At 42.8% G+C, this 25738-nt stretch overlaps 1 protein-coding gene across 2 annotated transcripts in view; it reads right to left on the bottom strand.

Moving 5' to 3' along the window:
- The window catches only part of MYH10 (myosin heavy chain 10), a 133952-nt gene that overhangs the window by 93466 nt on the left and 14748 nt on the right, over positions 1–25738 (bottom strand). For both annotated transcript variants that reach the window (XM_082679256.1, XM_082679257.1), the window contains exons 3-4: positions 19719–19875; positions 6292–6319 (exon numbers count right to left, since the gene is read on the bottom strand). In XM_082679256.1, the coding sequence (XP_082535382.1) occupies positions 6292–6319; positions 19719–19875 (185 nt within the window). The remainder of the gene's footprint in view (positions 1–6291; positions 6320–19718; positions 19876–25738) is intronic.

The following is a 25738-nucleotide window of genomic DNA, read 5'->3' as shown; positions in this document are numbered from 1 at the left end:
GGTGGCGCAGTGGTTGAGAGTCCGCCTGCCGATGCAGGGGACACGGGTTCGTGCCCCGGTCCGGGATGATCCCACATGCCGGGGAGCAGCTGGGCCCGTGAGCCATGGCCGCTGAGCCTGCGCGTCCGGAGCCCATGCTCCGCAACGGGAGAGGCCACAACAGTGAGAGGCCCACGTACCGCAAAAAAAAAAAAATATATATATATATATATAAAAAAAAGCAAGTATAGTAAAATATTAATGGTAGAATCTAGGTGGTAGATATATGGGTCCTGACTGCAAAATTCTTTCAACTTTGCTTTACGTTTGAAAATATTTATAATAAAATGTTCAGAAAATTCAATTTTAAAAAAACGAAAGAAAAGAAAACAAACATGGTACTTGATGACTGCTACTTTGTGTCCACAAAGAGATAACCAGCTGCTAGGAGACTTACCTCATAAATCCAAGCCTGTCCATGGATGCAAATGTCAGTCTAAAATGACAGTGACCATCTAATTGCATGCCTGTAATGGGCACTTTTGGTGACATGAGTAAATCAGTGCCCACTAACCTTTGGTTCTGTCACAACAGCAGTCATCCCCTCCCCCAAGAGTTTCCTGCTTCCAGACATTCCAAACAGTCCTTAACCAAAATGGTCACCCAAGCTCCCAAACCACCCAGAGAAGAGAGGTCCATGTCCTGCACCTGGTCCCCTGCGTATTGCATGCGGGCTCACGGCTACTGTGACACTGCAGACAGGCGGCACACAAGTTCTATTCCTCTCTCGCTCCTGAGCAGAAGGTAGCTCACTTATGACGCTCATTTCACGGAGCTTCAGTGCCTAGATTCTTGTGGCGACTTTATATTAACCGGTGCTGTATAATAAAGAATTGCTGGTGCTTGTTCCTGATTCCTGGGAGGGAGCCTCTAAGTACCTGGAATGTCTTTGTTATTCATGGTGGGCAGTTCAACAGCTCCAGGATGCGGGCTGGCCAAGCTGAGATTTGGGCTTTAAAGAGGTTTGGGCTTTAAACCATGTGACATGAGCCTCACCTCTTGGGAGTGGATACTGATTCAATCAATCACGCCTACATAATGAAGCCCAACAAAAACTCTGGACTTTGAAGCTTAGATAAGCTTCTTGGTTGGTAATACACACTGATGCACTTGGAAGGGAAGTGACCAGAGTACATGGCAGCTGTGCCTTTGGGAATCCCCAGACCTCAGCCTCTGTGTCTCTTCTTTTGCCTGCCTCTGACTTGTCATTCTAGCAAAGTATCGAATCTGAGCGGGTAGTGGCAACCCCCAAACGTGTAGCTATTTATTTAGTCAGAAGTACAGGCGGCCTGGGAACCCCAGAGCTTGTGGCTGGTGTCTGCCCAGCAGGCCCACGTAGAGCAGCATGCCCAGGAAGTCAGGGTCAGAAGTGCTTTGAAACAGTTTTAAAAAGACATTTGCAGATCACGTTCTAAATAACTGACTTTTGGGAAGAATACAGTCAATGGAATTGAATATAAATAAGTAAGTAAAGCAAAAAAGTGAACAGACTATTCTAGAATATAGAATTAAAATGAAGAGATGTAAGGAATGCAAAGCTGAGAGCCTGACAGGATTTAAAAGTTATTAGAAACATGTTGAGGACTGTTATAGAAATTCGAATATGGATTGTACATGAGATGACATCACTGAATCGTCGTCAATCTTCTCCAGTGTGACAACGGTCTGTGGTTATGTGGGAATGCCTTGCTCTTAGGAAACGCCTGCTGTGTACCTAGGGGTAAAGTGTCGGAATGCCTGCCAACTTGCAAATGGTTTAAAAAAAAAAAAAAGTGCTGTGTGTGTACAAAGAGAACTGACATTTAAGATAAGGGTATACGGGCACTTAAAGTACCATTCTTTCAACTTTTCAATAAAATTCAGGTTTTAATTTTTTTAAATAAAAACTTGGGGAAATGCATAAGCAAAGGTTAAAAAAAAGGGAAAAAAATGAAGTAAAGAAAATGTAAAAATTAAAAAATCACTGAAGTAGGGAATGGGTATATGGGGGTCACCAACTGTTCTATTTTTGTATAGGTTTGAAGTTTCCAAATAAAATGCCTTTATAAAATGCTATCAGAAAGGTTTTACCCTTTGGAGACACATACAGTATTCACTAGTTTCTAAACTTCCTAATCTGTACTTAAGCCTGTTTCTTTGATTCCTACTTAATTAAGAGACTCATTCTTTTGTTTGCATTTTTATCCATTTCCTAAGTATGTTCAGTGTGCCAGGTTCTCAGGGGATAATTAAAAAGCAATGAAGGTAAGTCACAGTTTCTACCTTACTGTCTAGTTATAAAACAAGACCCACATGACCTAAATAGGTAATGAATTGCCATCTATAAAAAAAAAAAAAAAGGGTCTGATGAGGGGAAATCAGTGTGGGCTGCAACTGGCTGTATCGATGGGCATATTTCCTCCCTGGAGGGAGAAAGAGGCTAAAAGGCAAGGAAATCAGCCAGGATCCACAAGATGGGCCACATAGTAGGTGCTGGGCAGGGCTAGGACAAGACAGGAGAAATATGAAACGAGGTGACGACCAGAAATAGGGATATGAAAGAGAGCGGGGAGTCCAAACACAGGGCAAGATTTAAACCTTGAGTCTGGAAACACACAGCGTTGATGCTGGAAAGAAGGATATTGAGAGGATATTCCTACATCTTGTCTGTGTAGGAATAAAGGTTAATTTTTAGGCATGTTGAGTTTAAACTAGCATTTATTCCCTACTTAACACCCTGTGCTCCACGTAAGACCAAATTACGTGGAATTGCCTGACACCATTTCTCACCCGCTGTCCCCTATGCCTGAAGGTTCACTGATTCTTTAAGAAGTCCCGAGGGATTGTGACAAGGATGAGGGTCTAGAAACTCACCTGGCTGCATGGCTGCCCACCTGAGCTAGAAATCCCCTAGAAGCCAGTAAGGACCAGCCAAGGCTGCTGCCTCCCAAAGGCCCAGGTCCCCCCCCCCCACCCCTTCCCCAATGCACCACGGCCCAGAGATGAGCTCTGCAGGGGAGCCTTGAGACTCACACCCCTGCCAGCCTTGTTCACTGCCTCAAATGTCCTTCCTCTGCTCTCATGTTGTGTTTTCTTTCTCCTGATCCCAAACCCCATTATTTCCTACTCCCGCCCCCCTCTTTTCCTCTGTACTCTCTGGGCCCCTCATTCCACAGTGTGCAAAGTCACCCATGTTCTCAGTGTCCTCACGGAACACTCCCTCCTCCACTGGCCTTGCTCCACATCACACACCTGCACACGTACACGATCAGGAAGAAAGTCAGGGGCAACCTTCTCACTCTCCCTCATGTCGCTTCCAGACCCTCTTGTTATAAAGCCTCTACCCCTCGCCCCCACCTCTCTGAGGTCACGTACAGCCATAACGGTTGTTCTGACACTTGGATTTTTGTCTAGTAAGATCATTAAAAACAAACAAAAACCTCCATTCCCATTTCAAAAAAGAAAGCACTTTTTATTCCAAAAAAAAAAAAAAAAAGGAAAGGGTCTTATCTTAGAATAAAGGACATTCCTCTAAGTGAAATAGTTTAGCTTTTTGAAGGGTTTACTGGAGGCCACCATCCTCACACTATCACTCGTGTGTGTGTGTGTGTGTGTGTGTGTGGTGTGGTCAAGCCTCTCCTCTCCTCATGTGAGTGACACACCCCCAACTCAGGCCGCTTGGCTCCTTGATACCTTCAAACCCGATGACCTTCAACCCCGATGACCTCCCGCTCCCGCTCTGCTTCAGCTGCCCACTCCTGTGGCCACACTGAGGTGCTCCCAGCTTATCACCTGCGGCCACACCACCCACTCTCCCTGCTCCTTCTGCCCGGTGTCCCCAGGGGGACCTGTCCTCTAGTTCTCTGACCCAACTCCTTCCTCCCTATCAATCCCCCCTCGTTTGCCCATATCCCAGGCAGGGTCCATCGTGACAGTTTCTCTGGCCAATGTCCTCAGTTCTCTCACTTACAAAAACCGTCCCAGCTTTGGTTGGATTGAATCTGGTTCCATTCCAACACCCTTGTGGTGGACGGTCCACAGCAACAGCCCCAGCTGTTTCACATCCTGCTGTACCTACCCCCTTGGCTAGTGTTTCACACACTGACCTTGGCCTTGGCCACACATCTGGCTTGGGAATGGGGCGGCAGCAAGTGTGCACAGCCCTTATGCACTGGAGCTCACTCTCCTGCTGCTCTTGGCACCTGTCAACATGTTAAAACCAGGGCTGGCCTGCTGGAGAATTAAAGGACCTACAACCAAGGCACCCCAGCCAGCCAGCCAGCAACTCCCCCCTTCCCCACCCCCCGTCCCAGGTGAGACAGTTCAGCCTGGCGCCGCTCAGCACAAAGGCCCAGCTGAGCCCAACCCAACGGCTAGGAAAACTGCTTCAAGTCATTAAGTGTCGGGGTGGTTTGTGGTTTAAGAAAAGCTAATTCAGCGGCTTCCCTGGTGGCAGTGGTTAAGAATCTGCCTGCCAATGCAGGGGACACGGGTTCGTGCCCTGGTCCAGGAAGATCCTACATGTCGCGGAGCAACTAAGGTCGTGCTCCACAACTACTGAGCCTGCGCTCTAGAGCCCGTGCTCCCCAACAAGAGAAGCCACCGCAATGAGAAGCCCGCGCACCGCAACGAAGAGTAGCCCCGGCTCGCCACAGCTAGAGAAAGCCCACGCGCAGCAACGAAGACCCAACGCAGCCAAAAATAAATAAAATAATTTTAAAAATAAATAAATTTATATTGATTTGTATAACTCAGAGGCTAAACAATGCTGGAAGAAAATTTACACAACAGGGAGACTAGTGTCAGCTGTTTCTGCTTCTCCCCTCCCCCATCCTATTAACACCAAAGTTTCTCTTCATGGGAAGGAGAGAAGCCACGAGATGGGAACTTTCTCAACTCCCAGCCTCCCCGTCACTCTAGAGGCCTCGCGTGCCCCCAGGTCCCGGCCCAACACCCACCCCGTGCCCTCCGCGCCCCTCAGCTCTCTCTGCCCTGCCCCTATCTCCCTCTACAGCATTTAACCTCCCCCACATTAAACACACCATCGAAAACAACAAAAGTCGATTTCTCACCACTAATCCACTGCTGCAATTTTCACTTTCTCAAGTCCTGTGGAAGTAGCAGGCCTACACTTGGCTTTTTGATTCCTTTTTAAACTTTTTCACACACACACACACACACACACACACCCCACCCCCGTCATTCCTCAACTGCCATCTGGCTTTGACCTCCCTCCCCACCCCCAGTGCACCTCAGTCGACCACCGCCAGCCTCCTGCTCTAGCGCTAAATCCCACGCCCGTGGTTCTGTATATTTCACTCAATCTCAAGGGCGTCTAACGTGCTGACCCATCCTGTGGCCCACGGCTTGGGCGTCTCACCCCCTTCCCCCACCCTTGAAGGTCGCCCCTCCCGGGGATCCCACACTCTGAGGTGCCCTCACTCACCGCGTGGCTGCCGTCACCCAGGCCGCCGGCTCTGCATTCCGGGCACAGCTCTGACTCCACGTTCACGGGGCCAGCGGCCGAGTGACAGCTCCTCTCTGGAGAGCCACAGTCACCTCAAAGTCTGTCCTCCACCAAACTCCTTGCCTTCCACCCCGAACCTGTTCCTCCACCGAACTCCTTACATCCTGAAGCTGGCACAACGCCAGCCTCTCTGAGCTCCCCTTTCTCGGGCGTGTGAATCACCGAGTCCCGCTGCGCCTGTCTCCTAAACTAAACTCCACCCGAGATCCACCCACTTTCCTCTGGCTCCACGACCACCTCTCCACCTGAAGTCACTTCCATCCCTCGCGGAGCTAACTCAACAGCCTCCCACCTGGTCTTCGCGTGTTCACGCTTCCCCGTGCCTCGTCCCCGCCGTAGCCAGCGTGACCTTCCTAACATTTGAATCTGACCGCTTCCTGCCATGGGTTCTCTTCAATCCTGACTCTCCAGCACTTCACACACTGCACACAGGCGCATGATATTAATGCTTCCTGGGTGGTGCGGGTAAATTCCCCAAATGTCCAAGAGGTCAACACGTGGACAAACAAACTAAAGATGTAAGTTTCACAGATTAACGTTATGAAATGTGTGAAAAGCCCAGTTCGACAACCAAAGAGTAACACCAAATTTAAGCAACTTATATATTGTAGTCTTGAAACAACAACTGCAAGGTTTCCATCCAACTCTTGACGGCTCTCCCTTCCCCCTCCCCCCATACAAAAAAAGAATGGCTTTTACTTTCCAACAGAAGCGAAAAGAAGTCTGAATGTTCAACATTTACTTACGTGCAAAGAATTGACTGGTCCTCACGATCTACAAAACAAAACAAAACAAACAAAAAAAAAAAGAAAGTGACCATTTGCCTGGTTTTTAAAAAATTTGATATAATAATAAAGTTGCAGTGATAGCCTCTAAAATACTAGTAACTCTGCTGCTCTCAGGTCAAGTTAACTCTTCCCAACCCTATTATATATTATATAGTCCTAAATCCAGTCAAGTTCATCATTCTAACGCCAGATTCTCTGGGGTAGGTAACAATGCAGGCTCAGATGACCGTACACGTCTTATCAACCTGGACCCTCCAGCCTGGCTGCCCATCAGAGTCAACTGGGAAGCTGTATAAAAATGAACTCCACAGAGCTCCACCTTCAGGGGGAGGGACTGAAAACCCCTTTTTAAGTAGGTTCCCCAGGTGATTCTGATGCAGGGCCAGGTTTGGAAACCACTGCCTTTCCAGAAAACCCACCACCAGAGGGGAATCATTATTAATTTGACCTTAAAGGAGAAAAAAACCCACAAAGTATCAAACGCTGAGTGGGAAAAGAAGATTGAAGGTGGATAAACATCTATATGAGGTTTAACCACTGTCTCAAGTCAGAATGTTAGATACACCCAAAATAACAAAAGGACGTATGATGAAAAAAAATCGAACATGATTTTAAAGTGATGAATGACTTAAGTATTCATATTCAGCTCAATTTTTCAACTGAAAAGGTGAAATGCAAACCCATGTATAGTCCAAGGACAAAACCACCTGTGTAGGTTGTATGCCTTCCAATCACTTACGAGCATCATTATCTCTATTTTACAGACGAGGATGTTCTTTGAGGAAGTTAATCCTCCAGTCACATAGCTACTGGGGGACAAGGATTCAGGTGAGAACCCAGGCCTGTCTGCCTCCAGTGCCTGTGTCCTCAACACTCCTGACCAAGACTGTCACTGCCTCAAAAGGAACTGAGGTCACGAGGTCACGAGGGAGCATTTCTGTCGCTCCCTACGCTGTGCTTGCTTTTCCATCAGAAAAGCCATCACGTGCCCAATGAAGGTCTCACGGTAGTTCAGGCGTAGATAACCTCCATCAAAGAGAAATGAAGAGTTCCTTCACCACGTCATACTCTTTTCATATAATATTATTAAAAGAAACAAATCCATTCATATACTCTGTGTATAAACTGGGTTACAGCAAGAGCATATTACTGCCCGGCCCCTTGAGTCTAATTTAATTCCTAATAATAGCTCCTAACCACTGTTTTCTCCTTCTTTCTGGCTGCCATGGGCAACATAGTTGACGTCTGCCCCTTTATTGGTTCACTTTCCCAGGGACGCGCCACCTCCTTTCTTTGGCATGTCCTTCCCGGATCCATGACCACTTGGATTACCTCCACCTGCCCTTCGTGCTCAGCTCAGCTGTATCTCCTCTGAGGCGCCTCCCCAGACCCTCTTCCTCAGGCTCCTCCCTGTTTCCTTCTTTTGACCACAGTATTCTGGAGTTAACAAACGATACTGCCAACTGCCTGCCCCACCAGCATGTGCTGCCTGAGATCACAGACTGTCTTGCTTCTTTATTCCCAGAATTAACAGTCAGCCACGTGTCCACTGAGAGAACCCAGTACAAGGAGCCAGGCCGGGCACTGGCAAGACACTGGGAACTGGAATCTTCTGTCCTAGTTCCAGCCCCACCACAAACTTCCCACAGATCTATAAATGAGGCATTGATTCCTTGCTGGTCTCGGGTTCTTCACCTATAAAACTAGGATTTTACCAAGTTTTTGCATATTATTCACTCTAAACATGAACCCTCACACCCCAAATTCTCCTGGTCTGAGCAACGTCTATAGAACTCCACTTCATAGTTTACAATGAACTTTATACTCTAAAAACCTATAAATATAACCAGACACAGCTTTATAGTGACATTTAAGGGAAATAACTTCATGTTCAAAAATGCAACTAGCCTTCTAAAAAGAGTAGAGACTCATTTGATAGCTCAGTTATTTTCCAAAGCACCTTTCAAAAAACACATACGGAGGTACTCAATAAATCCATGTTGAATTAAATCATATTTTCAACAGTGAAAAAGGTTTCAAATCAGTCACCTCAGCTCCTACCTTAAAAAACTAGAAAAGCACAAATTAAACGCAAAATAAGTAGAAGAAAAAATGATAAGGAACAGAAATCAATGAAATGGGAAACAGGAAAAAAAAAAAACAAGTGACCAAATGCTGGTTCTTTGAGATCGATGAAACTGATAAACCTCTAGACAAAATGATCAGGTATAAGACACAAATTACCAATATCTGTAATAAGAAAGGGAAAACCACTATAGATCCCAGAAATACTGAAAGGATGATAAGGAAATATTAGGAACCACTTTCTGCCAAAAAATTTGACAACTAGGATGAATGGGATAATTTCTTTAAAAGACATAAACTACTAAAGTTCACTCAAGAAGAAACAATAACCTAAATAGATGTAAAAAAGATATACAATAAAACAACATCCATTCATGAGTAAAAACAAAACCAAAAAACTCAGCAAACTAGGAATACAAGGGAACTTCAACAACTTGATAAAGGGCATCTACAAAACACCTACAGACAGTTAACATCATCCTTAATGGTGAAAAACTGAATGCTGTCCCCGAGACCAGGAATAAGACAAGGATGTCTGTTCTCACACCTATTCAACATCACAAAGAAGAAAAATAATTAAAAGCAGAGACTTGAAAAGGAGGAAATAACAATGTCTCTATTTGTAGAGGACATAATCGTCTATAGAGATAATCCCAAAGAATCTACCAAAAAACCTTTCAGAATAAGTGACTTTTGCAAGGTTGCAAAATATGTCAATATATATTTTAAAAATAACATTTCTATATATTAATAGTGAACAATTGGAAATTAAAAATTTTAAAGTTCCATTTAACACTACTAAAAACAGGAAATGCTTAGTTATACTAAGGGCTACGTTATACTTAGATATAAATCTAACAAAGTATGTGCAAGATCTATATACTAAAGACTATAAAATACTGATGAAATAAATTAAAGATCTATATAACTAGAGATAAACCATGTTCATGGATTGGAAGACTCAAAACTATTGTCAATGCTGTTCTAGTTGTTCTATAGAGGCAATGCAATCCAATCAAAATGTGAAGAGTGGGACCCTTTTTAGAAAATGACAAGCGAATTTCTATAATTTATATTGAAAGACAAAGCAACTAGAATAGAGAAAATAATTTTTAAAGAATGATGGTGGAAAATACACTATTTGATTTCAAGATTTACTACATGGCTATTGTAACCAAGACAGTATGATACCTGCAAAAGGACAGACAGACAGATCAAAGGAACTGAGAATCCTGAAAAAGGCAATTCACTGGAGAAAAAAATTGTCTTCTCAACAAATGGTGCCAAGATCAACTGGATATCCACAAGCAAAACGATGACCTTCAATCCATACCTTGCACCATACATGAAAATTAACTCAAGATGGATCACAGATGGAGTGGGAGAAAATTGCAAATCACTTACCCAATAAAGGACTTGTAACTAAAAAGGACAAAGAATTCTCAAAAATGAGTAATAAGGGCTTCCCTGGTGGCGCAGTGGTTGGGAGTCCGCCTGCCGATGCGGGGGACGCGGGTTTGTGCTGTGGAGCGGCTGGGCCCGTGAGCCATGGCCACTGGGCCTGCGCGTCCGGAGCCTGTGCTCCGCAACGGGAGGGGCCGCAGCAGTGAGGGGCCCGCGTACCGCAAAAAAAAAAAAAAAAAAGAGTAATAAGAAAACAAACCATCCAATTTTTTTAAATGGTCAAAAGATTTGGACACTTCACCAAAGAAGACATACAGGTGGCATAAGCACATCAAAAGATGCTTAATATCATTAGTCACTAGGGAAATGCAATTTAAGACCACAATGAAATATCACTACACACTTATCAGAGAGACTACAGTTTAATAAAAAACTGACAATACCAAGTGCTGACAGGATGCAGAACTGGAACTCTCCATCCATTGCTAGTAAGGTTGAAAAATGGCCCAGCCATTTGGAAAAAGTTTGGTAATTTCTTATAAAGTTAAACATACACCTACCACGTGACCGAGCAATCCTACTCCTAGGTATTGAGCCAAGTGAAATGAAAACTTACACTCAAAAAACCTGTATACAAATGTTTCTAGCGTCTTTACTGCCAAGAACTGGAAACCATCTAAATGCCCTTCGAATGGTAAGCGAATAAATAAACTGTGGAACATGCATCCAATGGAATACTACTCAGAACTGAAAAGGAGTGAAGTATTGGTGGATGACGCTCAAATGTACTATGTTAGTGAAAGAAGCCACCCTCAAAAGGCTAACTTGTGTACGATTACATGATGTTCTGGAAAAGGCAAAACTATAGTGACAAAGGAAAAAAAAAATCAGTGGTTGCCATGGACTAGAGGGGAGGGAATTACCCTAAGGAGAGTGTAGAAATTTGGGGGGAAGATAGAACTGTTCTATACCTTGATTGTCGTTACACAACTATATGCATTTGTCAAAAGTCAAAAAACTATGCACTAAAAAGGCTGAATATTACTGTATGCAAATGATGCCTACTAAAATTGTATATATTAGTTTTCCCATCCAGCAACATGCTGTGCCTCCACCTTTAAGACTTTAAAAAAGTTCTGCAATTTCTTATTCAGGTTCTGCCTATTTTTGTTTACTGCTACCATATATATTTCTGGCTAAAGAATAAGTACATTTTTAAACTTATCACCCAGTGAAATCCCTGTTTCATCCCCTCACTAACCCTTCACTCTGATGCCTGTACCCTCTTAGTTTTCTTCATAGCACTTATCACTATGATATTGTCTTTATTTATTTTCCTGTATCTTCAATGAGATAACAGTTCTCTGTAACACAATCACTGGAAGGGTTTTCCTACATTTGACAGCCTCTCAGGGTAAGGAGTGTTACTGTCTCCCACTGTCTGTATTCCCACATTATAAGATTCAATACATAGATTCAAGGCAACTGTAATTCATTATAAAACATTCCTTTTCCTGGCATAAAATAATGCCCTTTGTCCCTGTTTCTGCTGTGACGTCTACTTTAGACTTGAGATGACTTTAATTGGTGCTCCCTTTTTGTACCCATTTGGCCGAGGAAATGCCCATCACCGCACTGCTATTCCTTTTCTACTTTGAGATGTCTCTCTTGTAAGGGGCATATGATTATATTAGGCTCTGTTATTTACAGGGGGTTAAAAGTATTTATATTTGCCGCTGTATTTGGTGCTAACCTGTTTTCTGACCTTTGGAAGCCTTCCTTGATGTTCCTTTTAAACGATGGTTTGTTTTCCTTGCTTTTCTTTCTCCTAATGTAAGAAACTTGTATCCAGTTTCAACATTTTTCAAAAAGAATCCTTTAACCTACATTTTAAAGGTTCACATTTTGAGGTATATCAGTCCTAGTCTCAAAAAACTTATTCTTAAAGCAAGAGAGGGGTAGTATATGTGCTTATTATACTAGGACATCCCTTGGTGTGTCAGACATCATTTCAAGACTGCTGCTCAGGATCCCACTATATAAATGAGCCATCCTTTTAAGGAATTACTTATTCGTAGAACAACTGGTTATTTCCATTGTTTCTCAGGAAGCTACTGGAGGTTATTCTCCATCCAAAACAACAGCGTATGGAATCCATAAATTAAGAAATACAACTACGGAAAGAAGCAAGGAGGACTTCCCTGGTGGTCCAGTGGTTAGGACTCCGTGCTTCCACTGCAGGGGGCACGGGTTTGATTGCTGGTCGGGGAACTAAGCTCCCGCATGCCGCAAGGCGAGGCCAAAAATAAAACACACGCACACACAAAACACACATACCCTCAAAACACACATACCCTTTGATCCAGCAGTCCACAGAAAGAAGCAAGGAATTTCCAGAGCGCAGGCAAAGGCAAGTCTGAAGACCGCTAAGTACAGACTGGAGGATAAAGGGTCCCCAGAGGTATGCCTCCAAGGGAGGAAAGACACTGATAAATTATGGGATACTTGTCTACGTATTGAAAGAAGACTTGTAGTTCTGTCAAATCAATGTAGCAACTGCAGAACTACTCTGTTCCCCCCAAATAGGAAAATTACTAACCCCAGGGAAAACAGCAAATTGTGTAAGAAAGGAAATGTGATCATAGGAGGAATAGTTTAAATGCTGAATACTAAAATGCCAAAAAATGTTGATTGGACTCCTATCAGGAAGATGGGGGCGGGCAGTTAAAAACTCTTCCATCATAATAGGAAGTCTATAGAAAACACTGGAAGTTAAAAAAGAAAGAAAGAAAGACTATCACAAGCCTGTTACTTAGAAATATATACATATACAAGAAACAGATTAAAATATGGTTTTCTCTAAAGAGGAAATCCAGAATGGGCAGGGGTAGGACAGGTATCTCTTGTTTCTTTTTCAATAACGTAAGCCTTGCTGTATACGGTGTGTTTGCTTGTTTCAACTATCTTCACGTATTACTTTTTAACAAAAAGTAAAAAGTAATTTAAGCATTCAAAGTTCTTTGACAATTTCTGATCTTGATGTCATCCAGACGCTTCTGCATTGTTTAATGGTCTAAAACCATTTAGATAACACAGGAATTAGCTAGTCCTTGAGATCTGACAGACTTCACCACTAAAATTATCTGGGCCTTGTGTCGTTGAGACATAAAGGTAAAACCTCTGACAATCTTTACCATTTCTCCCACTGGCATTGTTCTAAGTTTTCCACCTTATTTTGAGTCAATTTTGTCTCTGTTTATAGTGTTATAAAACCTTTATTCTTCCTGGTGGTTCTCTCTTAGTCACACTTGCCAAATTGTTTGTCTATTTTACGGTCTTTTTGTGGAACCAGTTCAAGTTTTACTTAACAACTTTATGTTTTTCCTCTTGTTTAGGTTCATTTCATGCTGTACTTTTTTAAAAATTGAGGTATAACTGACATGTAACGTTATATTAGTTTCAGGTGTACACCATGATTCAATATTTGTATATACTGCAAAATGATCACAAGAAGTCTTAAGTTAACATCCAGGCTGTACTTTTAAAGAACTTCTTTCGTGTGTGTGAAATGACACACAGAAAAGCTCATGAGACAATACAGCTTAATAAATTATCATAAAGTTGTCTTTTATCTATCTTGTGAGTAAAAAGGCTTGTATATAAATTTTTGTTTACTAATAAAAATATTTATAGGGGCTTCCCTGGTGGCGCAGTGGTTGAGAGTCCGCCTGGCGATGCGGGGGACGCGGGTTCGTGCCCCGGTCCGGGAGGATCCCACGTGCCGCGGAGCGGCTGGGCCCGTGAGCCACGGCCACTGAGCCTGCGCGTCCGGAGCCTGTGCTCCACAACGGGAGAGGCCACAGCAGTGAGAGGCCCGTGTACCTCAAAAAAAAAAAAAAATTATAGCTATGAATTCTTTCTTAAAGCAGTTTTTGCCTTAAGCCATCAATTTTTTACATATGATATTTTGTTGTGGTTAACTTCTAAAGAACCTGTAATAGCAGTTTTGATTTCTTCTTTTACCAAAAAGCCATATAGATGAATGGCTAACAGCAAAAACAGTAAGAAGAACTCATTAAACAAAACTCCTACAAAACAAACCCAAGTGGAAATCTGTTAATACCTTGTCTTACTGCACTGTGGTCAGAGAACGTGGCCTGATTTGAGATTTTTATTGGTGACTTAGCATCAAAATTACAAGCCAAGGTTGTAAATGTTTTCTGCTCGATGGGCAGCAGTACTGTATATACATTTTCCAATTCAAGCTTGCTAAATACTGTTGATCATGTTCTTTATACTCTTTCTTTTCCCTACTTATCTCAAATTCTGAGAGAAACACATTAAAGCTCCCTCTATAATTGTGGGTCACATTTCCCCTGTATTTCCAATAGCTGTTAAGTACGTGACACAATGTCAACGGCATAAATGGAAGTATTATCTGAGTCTTCTGGAGAACTATGTCACACTGTTCCTCTCTTAAATCTCCCATCTCTGCTCCCTCCGCCTCACTCTCAGCTGGGACCCTGCTTCACCTTTCCCTGAGAAAACAGGAGCGCTTTCGCAGGCTCCTACCACCAACCGTATCTACCCACCAACCGGCAGATGCTTTCAAGAAACATGGCTGTGAAGGGAAGGAGAGGATGGAAGAGAGAATTTTCTCTTTTAAAGTAACGGGGAAAACTTCAGCACATTTTATGCTAACGTTAGGAGCCTCTAAAAAGGGAAGCAGAAGACAGTCAACACTGTGAGCTTCCTGAGACGGATTCCTAGGAGAGGTGGGATGGGCATCAGAGGTGAAGGAGCTGGGAAGACGGCCTTCACAGGAGTGGGCGCAGGACGGGACGGTTTGTAAATCTGGCTCAGGAAGCTGCGGTAGCTCCTCTCTGGTGGCTTCTAATTTCTCCATGGATCAGGGGAAGAAGCCACCAGCTGGGGAGGAGAAGGGGACGCAGGGACCTAGGGAGCTGAAGTGGGCAGGGGCTTGAGACAATCATTAGGGAGAGTGAGGTTATAATCTTAATTGACAATCAGGGAAGCAGTGTTCTGCGTGAAGTCTGGGCTCATGATCACGAAATTAACAGGAGTATTGATCTGTTCAGCTGTATGAACAGAAGACTCCAGAGGTATCAGCAACCCAAGGAAGAGCCTTAAAAAAAGACAAATGTCTTGACTGACTTAGGGTGAGAATTTTGCCAAATAAGTGTAACGAAAGAACAAAGGGACAGGGGGCGTAGGATACTGACAGAAGACGCTGAAATGACAGACTATAAAATGTAAACTACACAAGGAAGAAAGTCAAGGCAGTTCTGAGAATCCACAGGGGAAAAGGAGAACAGCGTTTGGACCCAAGATCTAAACGGAGTCAAAGAACATGGTCAGGAGACTTGCTGACTGCACTGCCAGGACGGAAGGATTTTGCAATAGAATTTCTGAAATATTTGAAAAATAAGATCATTTCAGAAGGTGGCACAGTCTAGGGTGTCAGCAGCGTAAGTCAGAAGGGAAGAAGATTAAGAGGAGATTAAGAGACCGGGGGCTGGCTGTTCACGAAAAACTAGGAAGTAACACGGGGTTATGGCAGGGCTTGAGGCAGGGAGGAAACGACAGCCGTGTTGGGGGCCAGACAGACGCACTAGGAGGGAGGGGAGGAGGAGGGAGGGGAGGAGGAGGGAGGAGGGGGACCCAGAAGAATGCTGCTACAAGCGATGAGGGGCAGGCAGAGGAGGGGCAGTGTTTTCAAGGGGTAAAGAGTATTTGTTAATAGTCCAGCAGATGCACTGCGAGTAAGGACACTGACCCCATCTCCTAGCGCACAGGATCGGAGTGGAGGGCCCATACTCAGGGGAAAGCCAAGTTTCAGTTAAAGCCCGGAGGAAAAGAAAACACTTGACGAAGACATTGAACACATAGGGAAGTTTGCACATCACAGAGTGGGAGTTACCTGAGGCAGAAATGAAAAGAGAGCATTACGGAAAACGAAGATGTGACCGGGAAACAAAAGAACAAGGAGATGTGGATTTCATTCTAAGACTCCAGGAAGAAGGTAGAATCTCAGGTCTTAGATACGCATGGGGCCCCCCCGCCCCGCAACTACTGTTAACAGCAAAATTTGCCTTTACATCCGTCTAGGTCAACAGAAGGTGGGTGGCCGTGTTGGCTGCTACTGAGTGGAAGCTGGCTGGGGTAGACGGCCACGGGGAGGGGCAGAGGACGAGGCGCACACGGGGTGCTGGGGGAGCCTGGAATAGTAATGGCCTTAGGTCCCCTCGCGTGATTACCTACCGGGCACAGGTCTCAGTGTGCTGCGTTCAGTTTCTAACACGCAGGACTGCGAATGAGAAGTCTGAGCCCACTGACGCCCTCTCCACCGAGATCACCTGATGTCGCCCTATCCACACCACGCTGCGTTAGACCAGGCATGTGTCTCCTTTCAAGGTTCCTGCCTGGCACTAGGGGACCCTCTCAGCTTCAAGACTCAAGTCCTTCTTCAGCTCTGGTGAACTTTTTCAAAAATATCACTTCTCTCATGGCCCCTGAGAGTCTACAGATATGGAGAGTCTATACCACGTTTCCTACTCTTTCTGCCATAATTTCCATCAGTTTCTTTTTGCTGTGTATTCTGGAAGAACTCCTTGAGTCGGTCTTCCAATTCATTGCTTTAGTCCAATTATGTCAATTCTGCTATCCCATGCTTTCAGAGTTGATGACTTTTGCAAGCAAGTATATGTCCAAGAACTCTACTTTCACGCATGCAGTCAATGAATATTTCTTGAACAACTACTATGTGCCAGGCACACTCTGCATTTTTTTTTTCCAAAGTCCCACTGGTTGCTTTTGGGGGGGGGGGGCCGTGCCACGCGGCACGTTGTGATCTTCATTCCCTAACCAGGGATCGAACCCATGCCCCCTGCACTGGGAGCACGGAGTCTTAACCACTGGACCACCGGGGAAGTCCCTCTGCATTTTATTGATGCAATATCCCCTAGAATCTAAAGTTAAGGGAAAAAAGTAAGCTCTCTTCTGTTTTTTTGTGTTAAAAAACCAAACTCTGTTCAGTAGGACCATCTGCTCTGAATCCTCCACATGGTCCCGTCAAGCTACAGGTCCTCTTCGTAGGCCCACTGACGTTTAGCTATTTGCTCACGACTGTAATTGAAAACCTAGATGGATAAGCATCGGTAGCTGGTCTGAGCTTCATGAGCAGTTGCTGTTGTTGATTGTTGTCTGACTGCTCTAGCAGACGTCCCACCCGACTGTGTTGTACCCTATATCAGCAGGTAGCCCCCTACCTATAGAACAAAATACAGCAGAATTGGTTAGAGTGGGGTGTTTTTTTTGTTTTTTATTGTCTGTTTTAAATTATTACATAATCAAAACTATCAACTAATTCTTTTAACGTTCACGTGGCAGTTTGATTGTGGATAAGAATGTGTCACGTTGCCTTGGTTTTGAATCCTCGTTCATATACCTCTTACTATTTACATTTTCTTGGTCAAGTTATTTAACTTTTTGTGCCTCAGCAAAATAGGGACAGTAATTCTATTTACTTTATAGGATTGTTGTGGATTAAATAATACACATAAAGCATTTAGCCCAGTGCCTGGCACATAATAATATTCAATACAGGTTCATTCTAGCATTAGTGATGATATTAATAATACCATATACTGGTAAGCCACATCTTCCTCATTCTGTATTCATACAGTTGGTTTGGAAACCCAGTAGTGGGGCATTAACATTTATCCCTCTTAACTAGAGTCAATTCACCATTCAACCTGTCAAGAGCTTTTTAAAAACTCTGTTTCTTTTCATCAAATGTATTTCTTTTTCCTCCCAGTTTCATGTCATCTATAAATTTTACAGGCATGCATCCTATGTCTTCAAGTATGTTGATTAGAATGTTGGAAAGGGCACAAACCCCTTGGTGCACACCCTGACGCCTGGCCAACCTCTATCATTAACCAGCATGTCAGGCACAACTTTGCAGCATGCAACCACGAGGAGATCACAGGGGCCATGGAACGCCATGGAGAAGTCCTAATTCTCTGATACCACTGTCTACTATATTCCCCTTCCTACTCAGTGTAAAGTAATGTGAGGAATATGTTCATGCTGTTTCTAGACTATTAACAGTAGATTCTAGAATGTTTCTTGGCAGGTATAGATCAAGAGTGGGAGCTCTTGATCTTAACATAAAGGGGAGCCTCTTCCTCTTTTTAAAAATTAGAATTATATAATGTGAGACCATCCCCGCCTTCTGGAAACTCCTGTTCTATATAATACTTCAAAGAACAGGGGTTCGGTAGTCTCAGCTGTGAGAATGTATTTGTTTAGAAGAGACAATATGGATTCAGTCAGGGGAGGAGTGTACTTTGGCCAATTTCTTCTCCCATATAAGGCAGTTTGCTCATTCATACAAATACTTTTCTGCATGTAAAGATCATTCTTTTTAATGGAGACACAGAATGAGACACAAAACAAAAGCTGATGATTTTCCTTCTCCGTCACCTGACTGCAGTTTACCACAGTCATGGCCATTTCTTAACATTCTTGGCTCTGAACCTTAGAAAGGGTTATTAAATTGAATCTTTTTTAAGCCTAAGCTCATTTTGGACTCTGAACGTCTTCTTACCCATCGATGCCGCTATTCTAGTCCTAAAGCACCTCCTGTTTGCCTCCGAGGACCTGGTATATAAGAAGAATCCAGATGATACCTGACTAGGAAATGGGTATCAACTCCCTCACACTACCCTTTAGACCCAGCACCCAGGCAGCCTTTCCAGGACCTGAGATTTGATGACAGGTGGATGCAGCATACTCTGCTTCCTGAAGACCTCATAGATTTTATTTTACTTTACAGAATTCGTTTTTAAAAAAATAAAAGGAGAGAGAGGGAGAGTTACTATAAGATTTCACATAGTGCTAGGAAGTCCCACGTTTAAATGCAGTCTGTCTAACACAGAGAGCTATATTCAATATCCTGTGATAAACCATAATGGAAAAGAAGGAAAAAGAATATATAAGGGAGTTCCCTGGTGGTCTAGTAGTTAGGGGCCACCGGGGTCACTGCCGGGGCCCAGGTTCCATCCCTGGTCAGGGAACTGAGATTTCACAAGCCATGTGGCGTGACCAAAAGAAAAAAAAAGAAAAAAAGAAAAAGAACATGTATATGTATATAACTGAATCACTTTGTTGTACACCGGAAATTAACACAACATTGCAAATCAAACTATACTTCAAGAAAATTAAAAAAAATTTAAAAGGAAAAAAAAATAAATGCAGTCTTGTTACTCAGTAATGTTAAATGCATTCAAAACTGCTCCGTTCTAGTTTTCAAAAAAAATTCCTCCATAAATCATTGCGTCTGAAGCCATAATTCCAATTAAGGACTCTTCAAATTTACATGTCATTCAAAACCCAAAAAGGAAACAATCAAAACCCACCAACTCCACACATGCTGTTTAACTTCTGTTGGGTCCTTTTTCATGCATTTAAATAAAAAATATTTTATAATCTTTCTTTCCCCAATGATGCATCCACCTTTTCTATTATTCTTCCTGTTGGTTTTAAAAACGAATGCAGTAGAGCTTTGATTATACTGGCTTGTGGTGGAGAGATCAAATATATATAAAAACTAGATGCTTCTTAACAGAAAAATTAACATGGAGTATTTATGAAGCCCCAAGCATACTTACCGGATGCCTATAGAAGATGGTCATATTGCCTAGTCTAATCTTAAGAATTCATAATTTTTCTACAATAAACATCTATCACTTTTCTTTCTAATCTTAAAAAAAAAAAAAAGTAAAGCCCTCTGTAGAAAAGATTGAGGCATTCTAAAAAAACCCAAATTATATTTAAGAAATTCTGAGTAGCATTCTAACATTTCCAGTTACCTTGAAGCATGCATCTGTAAGCAGATTCAGATATGGCATAGATGTGTGGAGGCATCTCGTGACGTTTCTTCCCTCTGTACATTTCAATAATATTCTCAGAGTAAATGGGAAGATTCTTGTAAGGATTTATGACTACACAGAAGAGTCCAGAATATGTCTAGAATAGATAAAAATAAAATACAGTGTTAAAAAAAAAAACAACTGCATATATCCACAGGATCCAATCAGGAGACAAACCACACAGTAATTTGAACAGGGGACCTTTATCATTTGCACAATTAATCTATCCCTAAAATTAAATCTCACCCATAATGGGCAATTCCAAACCACAAGCAGTTCTCCTACAGAGAGCCTATTAAGTGGTACTTCCTAGATTCAATTCCCTCATCTGTCAAATGGAAATAATAATATATGCTTCATGGCTTCATGAAGCCACGGGTCATTATTCAAACAACATGTCATTTGCTTTTTCACACTCATTCTCTCATGAGTGTACGAGGTATGAAACGTTCATTAAGGTAGTTTCAGATTCCACATTGCAACTCATCTTTAAGGAAATACCGGTGGCCAAGTTTGGGTACAGTATCAAAGGAGAATATCCACAATTATCTGGAAAGGTTATTATTAAAGAGTTTTTTTTTTAAGTGTAAAACATTTTTACTCTTCTAATTTTTTTTGCTTTGGAAAATATAGGGGTTTTTTCATAAAAATCATTTATGTCAACTTGTTATAGGTTTAGTTTTAAATGAGTTGATAAATATTTAAAATCTATGTTTTACTTTCTAAACACAGTAAATATCATGAAATATAAACAAAAGCTCTTGGGGGGCCCTCAAAAATTTTTAAGAGCCACTAGTCTAGAAGATAAAAACCTTCCTCATCAGTAGGGTAATCATTGCTCAGAATTAATACTAGGAGCACTTTTGCCTTTGGGGTTTTTTTAATTCACATGGAATGATTTCTGAGAACTGACTCTGGGAATTATGGAAAATCAAGAGCGGTTAGGATTGCTGCTAGATGCTCCAGTCCTGGTGGGGCTGAAGGCACCTCAGCTGCACCGGGAAGCAGACCCTTTACTTCGGGTGATTCTAAATCTAAAGGCAAGAGGATCTTAGAAAAGGCCGAGGACCAGTGGTGCTCAGCTCCCCAGGCAGTACCGAGGGGCTTCTAACCAACAAGCTGTGTTCAGAAAGGCTGAAAGTCCTGGCAGTAGCCACCAGGAGGCACTGTCGAGCCCACTATATTCTGAACGTTGCAGTGAATGATGCTGAAAGGAGAAAGGCGGCCAAAAAAAAGTTTAAGTGATCAGAACCACCTCAGCAGCTGTTCTCCTTTATCTTTGCTTCCCTCCCAACGGAGGCTCGGATGTGGAATGCACTTCCTACCTAGATTAGCGCTTGGGAATAAGACAAAGGCAAGCAAGGGCCCTGCCCTGAGCTCACTGATTTGGGCTGTTTGCCTGATTGCTAAACTGATAACTGTTTGCCTGAGGCCACAGTAGTTACTTGCCCCTCCCTGGGTGACCGCTGGGCCTGAAGCCGTTGGCTTTCTCGTGTCCGGCATCAGACCTCCAAGAACCCGGGCTGGCTCTCAGGCCACCCACCCAGCAGCCTGGCACCTTCCACCTAGTCTCTAGTCTAACTAGGCCAGCCTCTCTCTGCCACCCACAGGACAAAAAGGCAACGAGAGACAATAAAAACAGATTTTATTAAGGGCGAGAAAACTAAGGAGAGGCAATCTCAACATTTTAATTTTTTATTGAGTTTAATTTATACACAGGAAATTTGACAAATCATAACTACACATCTCAATGAATTGTTATATATACAACTTCCACTTTTTCCTTCAAAAATGAGATAAGAGTCGATCGTGAAGCTACAAATTCTGCATGTCACTCTTTTGTAAGAGGAAAATAATTACAGACTGCCAAAACAAAACAAAAAACCCCAAAACCTCCAAGGAAGTCAAAATACGCCAATTCCGTTTAACATCCCGTAGCATGTACGGCATGGTAACAGATCCTAATGAGGACATTTGCAATCAGAAATCATTCCAACGTGTGTGTCTATCATGTGTTGGGGACTTTTCTGAGGACGAAGATTACAGAGATGGGTAAATCTCACCAAAAAAACAAGGTTGAATAATCATCAGTATCCTATGCTTGCCAAAGCGAAGCAGTAATAGAGGTTTAAGTGGAAACAGTAAACTGAAGTGCTTAAAAAGCTAAGCTTCTATCTTGAAAATTAGCTCAAATGTTGGGCGCCTGCGCTGAAACCAGTACTGTACCACATTTGTCCTCCCCAAGTCACACGGAAGGAGGGCGATGTGTTGCTAATTTCTCTGGAGGCCTTAAGTTCAAAGTAAACTCATTATTAAGCATTTGAGTACATGAGGAAGATACTAAGCACCTTCTTATACGCTCTAGGGGATGAGGACAATAAAGATACACTAAGCAAACAAGACATAATATAAGGCACTGAAAAGAGAGTGATACAAAAAAAGAAAGATGAACAAGCCTTTTAAACAGAGAAACTCTGGAGCGGAACACACGACAAACCCCACTGAAGGTCATGGCCATCTTGTCGGAAACCGTACAACTAGGTACTAAGTCCAGACCTAGAGGGTCTCTGATGTTCTTTTTAAAGACTAGTAGGTTAAAAGGACGGATAAAGGAATTCCTATTAAAATAGTACGAACGTGGGGCTTCCCTGATGCTCCAGTGGTTAAGTGCTCCCAATGCAGGCGGCCCAGGTTTGATCCCTGGTCAGGGAACTAGAGCCCGCGTGCCGCAACAAAGGTCCTGCGTGCCGCAACTAAGACCTGGAACAGCCAAATCAATAAATATTTAAAATTTTAAAAAAATAAAATAAAATAGTAAGAATGTAAAACTTGGTGGCCGGGTATATCCACGGCAGAGTGAAGTGCAGTCTAGCTGACAACAGTTTGTTCTGTGGAAGGTGAGGGAAAAGAGCCCAGACAGGCAGATTTTGTCCACTCTAGGGGATCAGGTATCAGAGGTCCTGGAGAGAAGAGTGATGGAAGGAAAGAGGCATTCCTGAAACCGCATAAACCTGGCAGCCATATGGAGAAGAGACTGAAGGGGCAAGAGGTGGGCAGCAGGAGGCAGAGACCTCTCCAGGCACAGTAACAGGCCTACAGGAGAGAAAAACAAGACGAAAACGGAGCTGGGATGAGTCATGAAGAAAGCGGGCTGGAGATTCAACAGCAGTCAGGACTCTGAATAGAGAAAACCATTCAAGCCTCAAGGTAAAGATGACTCCAAGGTCGTCAAGTTAAACATGACTCCAAGGTTGTCAAGCTTTAGAGATGGAAAAGTAACAAGTGGACGGGAAAAATCATTTGATTTGTGGGGAAAGATACTAAATCTCCTTTTAACATATTGAGATTGTGGCACGTTAAAAGGAGATTCATTACAATAAGGGAGCCCGGGAGAATGAGTGCCTACTGAACAGTTGGAAACACTGGAATCCTAAAGCCATGAGAACATCTTGAAGAACTGCAAAGCCTTGAAGAAGTTTGCAAAGGCTTTAAGACACCAAGTAACAGGTATTATACAAAAATACTGGCACCTTTGCGACCACCTAGAGGGCTGGGATAGGGAGGGTGGGAGGGAGGGAGATGCAAGAGGGAAGAGATACGGGAACATATGTATATGTATAACTGATTCACTTTGTTATAAAGCAGAAACTAACACACCATTGTAAAGCAATTATACTCCAATAAAGATGTAAAAACAAAAAAACAAACAAAAAAAAACTAGCACCAAAACAACCTTGAAATTTTCCCAACAGTCTGTGCTGCTTTATGCCTCCAGGCTTCTCCATATGCCGACCACTCTGCCGGGAATGCCCATCTCCTATCCAGTATTGGGAAATGTTGCTATCCTTTAGGGTCAGGCCTCAGTCTAAGAAAACAGGGATATGCATATACATTATTACTTCATAGCTTTGAAGGATTAGAGAACCAGGAAACAGAGGCAGGTATAGATATCAGTGCAATAGAGCAGATACAACAGTCTCTCATTAGGAACAGGGGATTGAACTGGGAGCATCAGGCCAACTTACACCCCGACCGCTGCTCTCAGAAGAAATCAGACCGCCGCCCAAAAAGGAAAGGAAGAGAAGAAAGAATAGGTCGCTCACACCATTTGCAAACACCACACCTAGATAAAATTCACATGTGTATTTAAAAAACAACAGGGCTTCCTTGGTGGCGCAGTGGTTGAGAGTCCGCCTGGCGATGCGGGGGACGCAGGTTCGTGCCCCGGTCCGGGAGGATCCCACGTGCCGCGGAGCGGCTGGGCCCGTGAGCCATGGCCGCTGAGCCTGCGCGTCCGGAGCCTGTGCTCCGCAGCGGGAGAGGCCATGGCGGTGAGAGGCTCGCGTACCGCAAAAACCAAACCAACCAACCAAAAAAACAACAACAACCCTATGTAATAAGGAAAAGATCATCTTCCAGAATATTCAGGGAGAGAAATGACCTCTGGAAATTCTCTACAAAATAAGCTAAAAGAAAACTTTAGGGAATAGATTTATGGCTGCAACAGAATGTAATACAACATGGACTCTTAAAGAAAGATAAAACAAAGGTAAATAATAAAAGAAAAAGAAGGCACAAAGATAAAACCAATTTAAAAAATACACAGAGGAAAGATGAACATGGAGAGCAAAGAAAAGATAATTAAAATATTAATCATTGCTCCTTAAGGAGGAAAAAAGGTCAAAATTCTGTAAAAAGAACAGTAATCAGAAATAAACTTGAAGAAAACTGTCTGTGCCTGGTTGGGGTGGGGAGGTGTTGTAATACACATTGAGTTAAAAAAAATTCATCAAGCTAATAATAACAGAAGGAATGATGACATTAGACTACCACCATTTTGCTTCCTAATGAAATGATGGACCAGGACAGTGCCCACCACCGGCTCTAAAACCCTCGGGTGAAGGTAGACACTCCTAAAGCACAAATCAACCTGACGAAGCCCAAACTGAGTCACTGATCCATCTCAACACTGTAAACTGAGAGACAGCTGGCATCCTGTGCGTCCTGAATCTGAATCAGATCGAGCCGCCGCATCCGACTACCAGCGTACAGAAGGCACCACAGGTATGCAGTCAACAAAATCCAGACTACGGGAAATTCAACAGCACGGCAGACCTTGGTTTTTTTTTTTTTTTTTTTTTTTTTAAAAATCCACTCCAGAGGAGGGTAAATACCCCAGGCGTTCAGCTAGAACCCTAACTGCTACACCCTGAGAGTTTAGAGTATGCCAGAAATAGACCAGCCCAAAGCCCAGTTGGGAAGGATGTAAATCCCTGACTGATCTACACGTGCTCGATCCCCTTCATCTAACTGCCTGCCCAGAGCAAAACTCTAGGACCAGCTTGGTGTCACGCAGAGCCTCAAATTAACTTCACAATTTTATATACAGTAGGTGGCACGTAAGGCAACAGTTGTGACTAGAATCCAAGATAATATGTGGATTCCCTGTGAGGCTACTTTTATTGCCTTGGATTATTATCTTGCACAGTAAGATGCTCAAGTAATTAAAAGAGATGCTTGAGATTAGTAAAATTGATAAAGCTCTGGTGAGGCTCATTTTAAAAAGGGTGGAGCAGATTATCAGTGTCAGGAGTGAGAGGACATCACTACAAATCCTACAGGAAAAAAGAGGGTATTATGAACAATACTATGCCAATGAATTTGAAAATTTACACGAAATAGACACATTTCCAGAAAAACTCAATATCAAAACTGACACCAAAAATTTTTAATCTGAAAAATTCTGTATCTATGAAAGAAAAACGTCCCCACAAAGGAAACTATATCATTATTTTAAAATGAAATCACATCAATCTTATCCAAGCTCTTCCAGAGAAAATACAAAGATAAAACATTCCATGATTCATTTTATAAAGCCAGCATAATCTTGATAGCAAAGTGTGACAAGGACATCATAAGAAAGTAAATTTTTAAGTCAATCTCATTTATGAATATAGATG

The sequence above is a fragment of the Grampus griseus genome (assembly GCF_964374135.1).
Source record: "Grampus griseus genome assembly, chromosome: 20".
Lineage (NCBI taxonomy): Eukaryota > Metazoa > Chordata > Mammalia > Artiodactyla > Delphinidae > Grampus > Grampus griseus.
The sequence above is the reverse complement of the archived record's forward strand: the minus strand, read 5'-3'. Positions and strand labels throughout refer to the sequence as shown.